The following is a 15,063-nucleotide window of genomic DNA, read 5'->3' on the forward strand; positions in this document are numbered from 1 at the left end:
CAATGTTGTTTACCTTAGTGTCTATATAGCTTGTTTTACACTTACTGATATAACAACACGTTGGTCAGCCACTTGCCAAAAAAGTGGAGCCCTGCAGGCGACTCTTGTGTCACTTTGCTAATTATGTAATACATAATGGCTGAGCCAACATCATCATGTGCCAATACATCCTAAATGAGCCAGATAATTAACTACATAATTCATGATAAGTGCAGAGAGCAGGAAACTCTGAGTAAGGCCTACAAGTTGCACATGATCAGTTACGTGAAGTTGTTTGAGATCCAACAATTTCTTCTTCTGCTTCCTGCTGCTATATATTTATCAGAAGAGCTCACCAACAGGCAGGTAATTGTTATGCAAATTGATAATAAACAAAACATTGCTGTGAAATGAACTGGAGAGTGACAAAATCTCTACAGCCAGATTAAACAATCATCTCTGCTTATAAATGTTGTTTACACTAAAATGGAGTGCAACATGATGAGCATGGTAATGGGTTTGGAAGGGGAAGTTCCTAATTTGGTCAACAGATGGTGGCAGAAGGCTGAAGATAACGCTCACAACATGAAGTGTTTTGCAGAAGTGGCTTATTGTTACATAAAGATAGGTAAATATGTCTCTTCAGATTTAGACAATGTTTTAAAAAGTCACGCCGAGAGCATTAACAAGCTGGCAAACAGCTACGTAACAGTGGCTCCACAGGATTTGAGTAAATCTCCCTTGCACCTGGGGAAGCACAAAATAAAGACACAGAAATCAAGCAGGTGATTCATGCTACTGAATGTGTAATTTCTCAGAAGTGACCCTGCTGTATTGAAGAATAAAAAGTGATGTGTCATATTGCAGCTGTTCGGAGATGTGCATCATCATCATCCATGCTGTCACAACGGGTTTGGTAACATAACAGAGCAGATCATTAAATAAATATACAAAAGAAAAACAGACTTTCACAAGCATTAAATTCAGTTTATACATAGCAGCCATTTGAAAGTATAGGAAACTATTGCTTATTATTGCTTAAGATAACAGCTTTTAAAAACTCAAAAGAAAATGCTAAAATGAGTGTCTTCTGAATCATCTTTGAGTAAGTCCCATGGACAACACACTGATGAAAACCAGTTTTAACCTCTAGATTGAAGCTGTTTTTCGAACTGTAATACTGGGAGGAAAAATAATAACAAAGTATTATTGCCCTTTGTGATATAGGCGTGGGAGAAAATAGCCTCACTGCTCAGGCAGTGAGTTCAGGAGCCATAATACTCTTTTTCCCCAATGATTATATTTAAATTACTTTTTTTATATATAACTTTTTCATCTTTGCGCAGTTTTCTTTCCTGCAACAAAGAATGCGAGACACTTTACCTGAGAGTATATTACAGACACATGATAGAATACATGAATGTCTTTTGTCCCTTTGTTTGATCAGACATTATCTGCAACACCACATGCTGCAACAGGACAGCTCTGACTGACTGTCACAGTCATCTGGCCTTGAACAGCTGTTGTAGTGATGTGCATTCAAACCAGCAGGTGGCTCTGTATCTTCTTCTTGTTTTCTTTAAGTAAAGGAAGATTCATTAAGAACCATATCACACCACTTTAATAAGAGTCATTACTGCAATAAATGTTGAATATGCAGGGATTTTTTATGCAGGATGCTGTGGTGGAAAAGGGTTGGCCTACCATGACACCAGGGTGTGTGCAATACAGAATAAGACTCCCCTATATGCATGCCTTCTTATGGTTTGCCCAATGTAATTTTACTTATCCTGACCATGATTTCTTAATTGAATACAATTTACATTTGTGAGTCAAAAAGATAAACAGTATTTTGCCATTGTTGTGTCATCTGTTGAATCTGACATCCATCAGTTTTTAAATATTAAGTAGAACATAAACATATACTATTTTAGAGTTATAAGGGAATACATAATGTGTCATAATTGATGTTGTTGCAAATAAATCCCTAAACAAATAGCATATTGTGAGTGTATGCGCGTCCACGTGCGCGTGCACGTACGAGTGAAAGTGTGGGCCTACAGATGAAATACAAGCTTTTTGTTTTAATCGACACAATAACAGCTACAAGCAACGGATGATATTCCCAAAATGATTTCATATACATGTATATCTTGCAGTAGTCATTTTTGTGTGGTTGCATAACTGTCAGGTAGGTTATTATAATGATGTGCACGTTGCGATTTTCTCCCCCTCCACCAAATCCAATCACACCCTCCCCCATCTCAAGTACAATTACGTGTTGGGTGACGTTTCAGCATGCGGAGGAGGGCGCTGGGCAGGGACCACTTGGACCAAAGAAGACTAAACGCTATTTCATTTCAGCGCAGAAACAACGCATTGAAGGCAGTGGACCAGGGCGCCGTGCTGAAGCCTAGCCCATTGTCTCCTTCAAACAGAGCAACTAAGGAAAACGGCGTTCACCAACACAGCGGTGCAGCCCACAGAGGAGTGTCCAAGTGGTAGGCATTGCGGGTTTGTAAGCCACAGAACAAAAAGGGCCGTGGACAGATCTGGCCAAAAAACGGAAAATGAATCACAGTCAAGTTTTAATAATATGAGCAAGAGCCTCGTTTTGTTGCAATTGGTGAACAACTATTGATGCTTCTGCGCCGATCGTTTTCAACACCATCATTTCGCGCGGACTTCTTTTGTTCGCATCGCTCGAATCCCAAATTCTAGTCTTCATATTTGTGTTGTAAAGAGAAGAGTTAGTCGCTCCTAAAAAGCAAGATGAATTTCCAGTCGAGCGTCCCAGGGTCCGGTCTCTCGCAGCAGTCCCAGCCAGCCATGCCCACTCCAGGCACGGTCCCAGCGCCAGTACCCGTCCCGGTGCCCCAGTCCATCCCGTCCCAGTTCGGATCCGGATCGTCTGCAAGCTCAGGGGCTGGACAGTTCGGGTCGGGGACTGTTTCTGGCCAGGGTTCCCAAGCCGGCTCAGCGGGCTCGCAGTTTGTTTTGTCCAACTCAGCGGCCATCAGGGCAGAGATCCATCGGTTCGAGTCTGTCCACCCGAACATTTACGCGATCTACGACCTGATCGAGCGCATCGATGACCTGGCCCTGCAGAACCAGATCCGAGAGCATGTAATCTCCATTGAAGGTGAGTAGGAGGGAGGGGGGGGGGGGTCATACTAGGTTTTTCGCTGTCGTTTGGTGTTTCTCATTCAGTGAGTGCTGGGTGGGGGGGGGGTTGTGTTTTAGTGTCTGTTTTGAGGGGGGGGGGGGGTCTCGTTTCCCTTCCTTTTATGTACACATTGTCATGGGCGCAAAGCACAGTGTCAACAATCACACTTTGAGGCTGTGGCGGTTGGGGGCGTAGCCGATTTCATAGTCCTGCTCAATAAGGGAATTGCCTCCATACACTGCAGTGTTAACAATAGGATGTTCAATTGCATTCACAAGAGGCAGTCTGTGCGATTGTGTGACTGTTACTGCTGTTCAATGGCATGTGCCAAAGGAAACGCTTCAAATGCACTACAGTCTGACCCTATTTTTAATTTGAACCCATGTCAGTGGAGAAGAGGCAGAAAATGCTAAGTCACATGTTGCATCAAACTAATTATTGCTCTGAACAATGCTGAGGCACACACAGTATTGTTACACAGGGTGCAGGAGAGAATACATGATGTGCCAGTAGAGATGATGGACATCTTTGAGTGTGTTGGAAAGCCATAACCGGGTATATTTTTCACACACTGGAGATCAAGTCCAAATGTTATTATCTGACCCAGAAAGGATGACAGTGAGTGTAAACCAGCTACTGCAGCTTGTCAAATACAAGTGATGATGATGCACTGTCAAGATGTGAACAGCTTAAATTATGGTGGTGGTTTCTCATGTGTTTCTCCCTGCTACTTACCCGCCCATGTATCCAATCCATGGCTGTGTGACACAGAAGTCAGTGGACTGTCCATCAAAGGGAGCTGTCAGGGGTCTTGGGGAGTATTACAGCAATGGTCTGAATGTACATGTTTGCACCACTTGCTCTAATACTGTCTTTGGAAGCATTATCTTGATCCAAACACACACAAATGGGGGAAAAAAGGATAATAATGGCAGTTTATCTTAAAAGCAGTAACCGTTATAATTCAGCAACATGTTAAGTTGTCAATTATGCTTCAAAAATTAAGTTTCAGTAACATTAGCTTTTTGTCACAGATGATGAGTTGTCAGTGAGAGGGATATTGTAATGGCATCGCTTCAACGGTTAAGTATTTTAGTTGTGATGAGTACAATTTAAGCATTTCATTAATTCAGGGTGATGCAGTTGGAGCATGCCAATGGCCAAGATTAATCAAACGTGTGGTTAGATGCTTTCAAAAAAGACAACGCAACTGTATGAAAGATATGGACATGTTGTCATTATTGACAAAACAATTCAAAATAACTATCAAGAGACAGAAGATCTCATCATTATTATAAGAAATCTGATGCGTAGTCAACACTGAACATGCTTTAGGATGTTCCATGTTTCTTGCAAATGGCACAGCAGACAGGGATATATATATATATTTGTTATCCTTGATTAGCCGTTGTTAATTCCTCGATAATATTTCTGAGTTTTGAAAATTCCTTCAACACGTTAACTCATCATAATAATGACCACACCATACAACCTGAAGCAGAGGGTTGAGCAGTCTTCATAAGTTTAAAATGGATCCAAATAAAAGATGAAAGTCACCCTTGTGTGAAAACAAGCAACAACTGGTGGGCCCTGTGGTGTCTCAGCTGGACCTTTTGAGGAACGGATGATTCCCCTTTTTTATGATGCCTTTGGGATTGTTGCATAATTTGCTCAATAAAGGCATGTCTTTATTCTGTATCTTGATAAGACCACACTGGAGCCTTTTGTGAGTTAACTCTTAAATGTACCTTTTTAAAAACAGAAAGGTCGTTGTTTGCCTTTTAAAAAAAATCTGTAAAATATGAGCAAACACTTGAACTCAAGGAGGACTCCTCCCTCAGCAACCAATGTTGTATGATGTCATAGACAAATAAAAGTAGTTTTAGGAGGGATTTTGTGGTGTTACACTTTACTATTAAGGCCACTGTATCTTTGTATTGTTCTCAAAACACAACATATACTGCATTAATGTGGCTTCTGATGGTTAGAAAATAAAATCTTACTTTAAGTTTCTCCCTGACTGGACATTAGCCCAAATAAAAACTAGCAAGCCCCTGCTTTCTAAAGTGCTGCATGCTAAACCTGATTCTTATTGTTGATGTTTGAAATACGAAACCTCTCAGTAAGATATCACATCATTTGTATTTGTAAAGGTATCCTGGGGAATAGATACAAGACTGGGATAGTTGTGGCACTGTGTCCACACCTGCAGGCTTATACAACATATTACAACTGGGAAATGTTTAACCCAAAGCAAAAATCCACTGCTAAACAACAAAACAGCAGAAATGCAAAGTATTCGCCCTGTAATCGTTTATTCATGGTTCAGTGCAAGACATTGTTAGCCTGCATGGTGTAAACTTTGACGTTATGTGTATGAAGAAAGGCAGTGAATTAATATTTCTAAGCATACACTGTAATGTCAGAAAGCACAACAGATTTGGATGTCCTCTTGGGGAAAAATAACCCATTGCTTTAGCTTTGATGTACATTCTGGTACGTTTTCATGGTGTTAAATTAGATGCAGTTGCCTTAATTACGGTAACTTCAAGAGGCTTTGAAGAGCTGCAACAGGAGACATTGGCCGTCTTGTCTTCACCTGCTCAGAGGAACTGCAGAGCTGTTCCTCTTCAATCTTGCATCCTTGCAGAGTCTGTTGCTAAGGAACCAGTGCCTCATGAATTTAGCTGGAAATGTTGAAGAAAGAATGAATATAAATTACAGTCCTTACAAAATGTATTCCTATTATTACTAAGGTTTCCCCTCTTGTTTTGTGGATTAATAAGCCCTTAACATAATGATGACAAGAAATGTGTTTTTTTGTATATTGTTATTTTGCAGTGCTGCTTGGTTTCTGTACTAATTCATATGATCATTTCCAAATATTATTTGTTCTATTCCCTTCATATTATTAGACTAATATTTGTGAATACTGGACTGAAGATAAAGCTAATCTAAATTATACAAGTGTGTAATTGATGATAAGCTGCAAGAGTGACCAGGACAGGAAATGCGCAAGCAAAATGGCATTGCCCATAATATAGAGTAGAGCTAAGTGGTTGGCAAGTGGATTCACTTAAAGTCTTGAAGATGTTTCAGTACTAATCCAAGAGGCATGGCTGGGTAATCTGTTTCGGGCTCCAGGGCAAAAACTTACTTTTGGGCCTATTTTCTCCAATTTTCCAAAAGGTACAGTGCACACGCAAACACACACACACACCATAGATGGCAGCTTGCGTACATTATTTGCACAGAGCCCCGGAAGCCAATCAGTCCTCCTATCCAGGAATACCACTTGGTCGCTTGGACTTTTGGGGGTTTTGCTTGGTTTGAAATCACAATACTATTCACAATGGGATTTGTGACCCGAAGGACTGAGAACCTTTATTGACATATGCTATGAAATCCCTGGGAATAGATGCTGGGGTTGCTAGAGTGGCAATCCTTTATCAATCAGGCTAAACTAAGAAATGCAATTTCGTGGACAGCGATTTGGCCTAATCCATCAAATGTTTTCAAAGGTTGTGCCAGTTAAACTACATCTTTAGTCGGGGGTTAAGTCTAGGACTGCTTCATCCATGAGCAACCGGTTTATAGGAACTCTTTGTAACTGTGTCCTTTAATGGAACATAAAGAGCTTCTATAATTAAAAGCCAAATCTGTCACTTTTCTTGATATTGCTCTGTTAATCATCACAGCAATTACCCTGGCCAGTGTTCTTGCCAGTGGCCATCATCAAGCCTCACTGGGAAGTGACATTGATGCTGCGGCAAAAGTTTGTTGAAGGCCAAAGAATTACATAAATAGCAATGAGAAAAGTTGTTAATGTACTGTTGCACAACATGTATTGTGTAAGACTTGCCACAACTTGTTTTCCTTTTATAAACCTTAAAGCTTTCCTTTAACAGTACTGTTAATACACCAGTCATCTGACTGTTGCCAGAGCCTGGATCAGATACTTGATTAGGGAGTTAAAATACACAAAGGGTTGTAAATAAAATTCAGATCACTGAGATAAGAAGACAGAGACGCCATCTGTCTGTACTGTGATTCCAGTTATATTTTTTAGCTATTTCTCTCAATGTGGAGGAGTGTTCCATTAACAAGATGTCCTGGGAATACTTTTCTTTAGGTATTAGGTATTCTTATCAAACATGCATAATGTTCTTTAGATTTTTAAAGATGTTCTGCAGCTAATTAAATAGATACGTGGATGTATGCATGCACGCCACGCATATGAAGTAAATAAGCACATACAGTACATTCTTTACACTTTTTAGTGGCATCACACTTTCTCACCAGAAGGTTATGATTTCCATTTGCCAAGTGTTCATTCTGTACATTGATGTAATGATATTGCATTTTGAGCAATAACTGTGTTTTGGAAAACTTAAAAAGCTCCTGCTGACATCCATATTTCCAGCTGACAGTCCAATGTCAGAGCAAGGGCAGTCACCTAAATCCACTGCTACTCAAGAGGGGTGCATGGGATTTCAAGAAAGGACTAATACGGCTGCACAATGTGACATTGTGTGATCAGATAGCAATAGGGACGACACAGAGCGATACAAAAAGCACACAGACTGAAGCCTCACAGCACTCTGTCGGCATTGTGTGGTACCTCAGCAGCTCGTGGTACACACTGCATCTCTCTTGTAGTCGATTGCCAAGGAGAGTGAAGTAGAGTGCTCATCTAATAGAAAGCACGGAATGATGATAATGCATCTTCCCAATGCTCCTAAAGCCAGATTGATTTCCTCATGGCCAGTGAGAAATAAAACACTGAATTATCTTAATCAACACTGTTTTCATTGACCACAAGCTGTCATGATGCAGCAGAAGTTAAGTAATACAGAGTTGGTATTTTAATTCAAGAATCATGATGGGAAACAAAGTCCTGATAAATAAACATTCATTACATATGTAATACATGCTGCTTTATATATGTAGGTTTACAGAGGTTTTTCAATGAGTTGTGACTGTTTAAAGGTTGAGATGTACGTGCATGATTGTGTGGTTTGAATATGATTTGAGGAACTTGGCTTACAGTTCTCACTGTGGGCCATCTGTGTCAGGGAAGATGCCGTTGCTACTTCTGGCAAGTAAAGTCCCAACAATGTGCACATTATTTTTCTAAAACATATCTGTAAAAATGGATTAGGAACTGTTATAGAGTTAGAAATGTAAGTCAATACCAACAGCTGTGTTGCTCACAGGGTATGCCGATGTAAATTGCTGTTAATGTGGAATGCTGGTGTTTACAGAGTAGCTCTGTAAGTATTTACTAGTTGTAAATCTTGTGCCTAAATAAATCCTCATCTAAATACATCTGTGAGGCATGGAATAGGCCCAACTATGGCCTGTTATTTCGTTTTTCTGGGTACTGACCCACATTGAAAGCATAGGTTAAACACTGAGATCTGTATCTTCAGAAATGTTTAGACACTTATTATGTTTCCCTTATTCTGAGGCCTTTAACACATACAATTTCTAGCATATTAAGTTCAAATGCCAACCCTTTTATGCCACCTCCACAAGACAGACATATTGCAAATATCTTCGAACCACCATATTGTGTTTGTCATCAAGTAAACTAGACTTGCTTTAAAAAAAAACATTACATACAAAAAATTCAACTTGCGGAACTACACCATGCAATTAACAAAGTGCAGTCCTTTTGCTGTACGGTTGCCAATAGAAGGATTCAGTAAGTGCCCCCTTGTCATAGCAGTTACATGTGGATAAAGAAACTGGTACCTAAAGAGAGTCAAGTTGAATGGAGCCGATCTGTATTATGCCATAGAAACAGGGCATTGGTGAGATTAAGATGAGAAGATTGATACTACTCTCACTTATTTCCTTTTATAGAGAGAAGATTAGTTTGGCTTGGAAGCAAAGACTGGAAGCAGGATGAAACTGCTCTCCTGGCTCTTTTCAAATTTCAAAAACGACTTTAAAGCTTACTATTGACTCATTTCTCAAAGGTCTTCCAACACTAAGCTCTTATTGGGCCTCTTTGATGTGATGAAACACAGATTACTCCAAACACCTGAAATGTGCAACCAGCGCCAATGTCAACTCACCAAAGCGGGCCTTGATAAAAGCTTATTTTCTGATTTCCCGTTCACTTTAAGATAATGTCAGATCCTCGCTCTGTAGCATCTGTAACAACTGAAGCACCTCTGTGTGAAGCATGGAGAGTCTCAGGTTTCAGCCATGTGTTGAAAAAACACTTCACATCACGTCTACGTCACAGGTTTATTCTTGGGAGCGTAGTAGTAACAGACTTTTCCCCGAACAGATGCACGTCAGATAACGGGGCCTGCACATGTCACACTCTCAAAAGACTCCCTGTTATGTGATTGAGCCTATACAGTTTCTGTCATCTGCAGCTTCTGAGCATTCCCTCCATCCCAATTGAAATCCATTTTAACACGGCACCCGACTCTTGTCAGTGGAGATGAGCTGAATTGGTGGGCTGTAAACAGAGCGTTGGGAGGTCTGTGGGGTCAGAGTGCCATTTTTGCATCAGCCCTGCTGTCCTCTCCCTGCTGCAGCACTATGGCATGGCTTATTGAATGTGACGCTATCCTCCACAACAGAATGTCCTCCATTGTGCCATTGAACAAAGGCTCTCTCTCTCCCATTGATGGACAGCTAATTTTTTTTCTTGTGTTCTGAATGTGGAGGGGTGGGGTCGAGCTGGTCAGGGTTTTTCTATTATTATAACGAGTACCCTAATCTCTTATGGGCAGAGACTAGATGGTTGTTTTATATTTGTTGTATTCTGATTTGTAATGGCTCGTGTGGAGTAGTACTGATCTAATGTTTTATTGAAGGGAAGAGCCATTGATATTCTGTGCTTGGTTCGTTTTAAATCACTGGGTTTTCAATACTGAATAAAATATGTTCTTCTCAGCCATACATGGATCTGTGGTTGTTCAGCATCAAGCAGCCTTATTATATTAAAAGGAAAAATGAGGGAACTGTAGAGTTTCTGAGAATATATCATGATGTCATATTGACAATGATAGATTGGAACTAATATGGCCAATTGAGAAGATGTGACTTCAATTAAATAACAACATTTACTGTAATATCGATTCGACATCACCAAGGATATGAGAATCTCAGCAGCTCAACTGTGAGAATGTGCTGCTTTACTTTCTCTTGAATGATAAGTGTTTTTGTGGTTCATTTTTAACAATTTTCTAGATCAATGCTGACTCTAATGATCTTAATGATCAACACATCTTCAAATGTTTTCCAAGTTAAACAATTTGTCTATAAAATCTCAGAAAACAGAAAGCCCAAGGATTTGTATTCAAGTGGCTTGTTTTGTATGTCAGTTGCTCTATCTACTGTATCTATTGTGTGCTATCCTAATACAAAAGAAAAACTCAACAAGCAAGCACGTGTTTACTTTAAAAAAAAATATTAAAGTACGATATTTATAATTCCCTCTGTCGTCATTTTATTATTTTCTTCAGAGACAATAAAAATATGCTATAGGCTCTTATTTTTTTTTCAATTTGTGCATCATCCGTATCCTATGGTGGAAGTGCTCATGTTTCCTGCCAGTGGGGTAGGGCTGGAAGCAGATGGCTGCTGAGAGAGGAAGGGGTTTGGAAAGCCGTGAGTGAGCAACAGATGGAAAGGCGCATATGCCTCCAAGTCCCCTCAGCCTGCCAGCAGTCCCGTGACTAACTGTGGGAAGATTCTGGCCTCATCCAGGTTGGGGATGGTTAGAGGATCATGGTGAGGTATGAAGTGTCCTCAGAATGGAAATGGTAATCTAAGACAGGTTTTGTCTCTGGAAATTCAACTGTGGCATTATTCAGATCACTTTTAATTGGGGATGAAAGAAGAATTGTTGCAAAAAATCTACCTGGCGCAAGAAGCATATTGTAATTTATAAAACAATGTTTAAATAAGCAAGCACTGATCTTATATTGGTTATCCAGTTATTTAGGAAAAGAGGAAAACTCCTACGGGGACTTTTCTGGTCCTCAGGGAGCTAAGTTTCTTCACTGAAGAGGAAAATGCCGGATAAAGGAAGTGTTGCCTACAGTATGTGAGGCCATAATGGTGAGTATGACTAAGCCAGCACACAGCTAGCTATAGCCTTATTGATAGAAGACAGCTATGCCTGCTCCCAGAGAGAAATATAATTGAGTACACGCGCGCTATTTAAAGGATTCAGGGCTGTGGAAATTCAATGTAATTCCCTAAAGAGCTCAGGGACATGTCACAGTGTTCTGCGTCAGGCAATCTGCTAAGAGTTTGTTTCTGCACGAGGTTGGTGGAGTGATACTTAAAAGTTACTTTTTTAGTCCGATGTGTGATGGGCAAAAGGTTGAATTGCTGTGTCCCTATGTAGTACTTTTACTACAGCTTTTACCTAACTGAGTATTAACCCGCAGATATTTTAAAAACTAGATATAAACCAGATTTTGGGAGGATAAACTCTGTTCTTTTCATCTTTTGCCTAAGCCCCCCTAAGGGTTGCCTCCTGTGGATTGGTCTATAGTAGTTATGGCTAAACGTGTGCATGCAGCAGTTTGACATTTGCTCTCACTTTGCTGTTAATAGAATATCCTTACTTTATATAACTTATCACTTCTTCACAGTTTATTTTAATTTAACTAAGAATAGTGTAAGCGTTGTCAGCACTGCTTTTCTGAGGTTGCACTTCTTGTCAGTACAGCTTGTTTAACATGTGCCAGCTGAGCGTTATCACCCAGGTCCTACATTCCTTTTGTAGATGTCATTGTTTTTGATGGTGTTGTGGCATGTCCTCTGGCCTTGTGCTTGCTGCCTTCAAAGGACTCACTCAGGCAACATGCCAGGCACTTCTTATCCCAGTTTGTTTTGTTGGTGTATGTGAACAAAGTAAATGTAGTTATAACTGTTAAAATAAATGCTGCAGTGGACAGTTGGTTTTAACAAAGTGTCTGCATCTGTTACACAGCTTACATCTGAGATATTTTTGATCACTTGTTTTGGGAATCATAGCCAAACTCTTAAGTAGGGTTTGTTGTGAAGTGTTATTCTGTGGGAATCGCTTGTAGAGGAAATGTAATGTGACCCCCATTTATTGTTTATACGCCCGTTTCCTGCTTTCCCCAGACTTGAATAACCCTAAAGTTGTTCCACTGCTGAATCCCCCCTGGCCATGACCCAGGTTTCGTGTCATGTGGTGGGGTATGTGAACTGCATGTACAACAGGCCCTCTAGAAACACCATCGCAGCCCCGTTCTGGACTCAACATCTGAGGACAGGATATGGGCTCCAAGCTTTAAAATAACTCACTTCCTGTGACACTCTTTGGCCAAATGTTGTCCACTCTTTTAATGTCTTACTTTGTATGTGTTCCCATTGTGGGATTCAGAGTGCTCTTAAATTTCAGTTTGAATGGACCCTTTGGTCAGCGGTGAATAGACCAGATGCTTCTCATAATGTACCCATAGTCCATGATTAATGTGATAATATTTTCAATTCTGAGTCATTTTGTTTCCATTCTGCTATCAAATAATGACTCGTGGTAAGCAAACATCGATAATGCATTATTCCCCTGTGGAATTTTGGTCTAAGTTTATCATGGCATATTAAGCCTTAATTTTCCTACTTTTCCAGAGGCAAAACGGTTAATATCTCTTTGTGTGTAAGGACGGGAGTTTAATGACGTAAGTGCTGCAGTATTTGTATACATATGAATAAATCATGAATAAGAGTGCAAGCAAGGATGCCCTCTGGCAACGAGACAGCACATTTATCTCACGGTTCAGCCAAAATTATAGCAGGCCACAACATGCCAGGACACAAGAGGCCAAGAGCAAACATAAGAAGGCAAATAAAATCTGATAAGTAATTCATAACAGTCATATTTTGTATAGCCTGCCAGTTAGGAGCTATGTTACTATGGAGATTTGGAAGAAAAAGGTTACCAGAATGCTACAGTGTTCGCCAAGCACCATTTGGTCCTTTTTTTTTAAATGCAGTGTTTTGAATAAGTGACAGTGCAGTAAACTGATCTTCCCCATCATTATCTTGTGAAGGGACACTCTGCAGTGTTTGTTTGGTATAAGCTTTTCAGAGTCTTGCTCAGGGCTGTGTCAGAGAAGCTTCTCAATCGCTCCGGTTTGGAAGAGCAGATTTTCCTCATCCAGGAGTCTGGCGTGAAAAGTGCACTGTTCAGCAGCCTGACACTGTTCTCAGGAGATGAGCTCCGCCTCGATGTGTCTTTGCAGACCGGCTTCGAATAAAATACTCCACAGCTAAAAGGGAGAAATGATGACACTTGTGTTGCCACACACTACATCTCAGGCCCTGTTGTGCTCTTGGGCACATTCTGTTGTGAAATTGGACCAACTGGTGTCTAGAGATGCACCCTGCTGCTGTGTTAAAGCATAGTGAGCCGTTTGTAACCATTTTGCAAGATTTACAGGACATTTACTTCATCAGCAAATTGGTTTCTCAGTGGCACCGTGCTGATGTCTTGCAGCGCTCGGTGTTATTTGTCCAAATGCGAGTAGTTGCACACACATTATGTTTAAAGCGAGGGATAACTCACTTTGCGAATGTTTGTGGAGGGGCTCTCTGAAAATATTCACACTACTAAATGGTGGCTTTTCACACATTTGGCTTCAAGAGACCCTCCACTATAAAAAAGGTATCTTTTGTTGTGTCAGAATCTGGCTTGGAATCTGGCTTTGGCCTTGAAAATAATTGGCGGCTAATGTAGGTCCAAGCTAATTCAAAGCTACATTTTGTCTGTTAACACAATAAAACAAATCTTCCCGTGGTCTCCTCGTGCCAATAGGGCTTTTAGTAAATGGGACCCCTTCGTTTAGCTGGCTGGCAATTGAGAGCTTTTCTATATTTAGCATCAGCAGTAAGTGGAGCTGTCCTTGTGTCTGATATGAGTCTTTAAGACAGAGAAGTGGGGAATTCAGTGAATCGTGTACTTCTGCATTGTAGGAGCACTTGTGATGCATCTTCTTCTGTGGTTGAGTGTAGTGTAGATCTGGTGGTGGATGGGTAGGCAGTGGCATGTTATGTAACACATGTAGGTGGCTGGAGTAGCTCTGCGTGAGCGTGTTTGTGTGTGTGTGGTGTGCATGTGGTACTCTCTTGATGTGTGAATATCCCCACACACAGGCCTTTGACCTGACCTGGATGGGTGTGTGCTGAGTGCAATACCCCGAGGATATGGATATAATGGGAGTTTCGGTTTGTGGGGGTGGGAGGGACAAGGTATTAGAGCAGTGTCATGTTGTGACTGAAGGTCAGGAATTGGGGTTGAGTTTGCGGTCTAAAAAACCTCTTAACACTGCTTGTCTGGCAGAATCAAACTATACTATTTTATGGGATTATTACCTTTTGTTTATACTCCAGCCTCTCAATATCTCTATAGCCTCTGTGCAGGTAATTGCCCCTGGATCACAAGGACTGCTGGCCCAGGCGCCTTTGTTTGCAGCTGGTTCAGGACTAGACATCCTTATTTCTGACAAAGAAAGGATCGGATATCATCAAATAGAGTCCTCAGGGGGTAGGTCGTTCTGACGTTATCTGATCCTGAGCTACTGATGTGGTATATTTGGATTGATGGCATAATTCAGCAGTATATCATCGCTCCAAAACATCTACACCTCATCTACTGTTTCGCAGATGAGGGGCTTTTAACCTTTCAGTTACCCTTATACGTTAACTCAATAACTTCCCATATCTATTGAGTTAGTGAAACACGTCCCAGCATGCACAGGGTGAAAGAATGCATTGAGAAGTAACCCGTCTGTCATTAAACAACAACATACTGCTGACAAACACACTCACACTGAACAGAGGTAATTTCTCTGACTTGGTAACAATACGTTTTATGCTAAAACAATTAGTTGATTAATTAAAACAACTAATTT

The 15,063-nt window shown here is 40.6% G+C and overlaps 1 protein-coding gene across 1 annotated transcript in view; it reads left to right on the forward strand.

Moving 5' to 3' along the window:
• The first annotated feature begins 2,155 nt into the window (after positions 1–2,155).
• Positions 2,156–15,063, forward strand: part of agap3 (ArfGAP with GTPase domain, ankyrin repeat and PH domain 3) — a 132,572-nt gene continuing 119,664 nt past the window's right edge. The window contains exon 1 of the mRNA XM_034234404.1: positions 2,156–3,121. Within this exon, the coding sequence (XP_034090295.1) occupies positions 2,752–3,121 (370 nt within the window). The 5' untranslated portion in view covers positions 2,156–2,751. The remainder of the gene's footprint in view (positions 3,122–15,063) is intronic.

This window comes from Gymnodraco acuticeps, unplaced genomic scaffold (assembly GCF_902827175.1).
Source record: "Gymnodraco acuticeps unplaced genomic scaffold, fGymAcu1.1, whole genome shotgun sequence".
NCBI classification, from domain to species: domain Eukaryota; kingdom Metazoa; phylum Chordata; class Actinopteri; order Perciformes; family Bathydraconidae; genus Gymnodraco; species Gymnodraco acuticeps.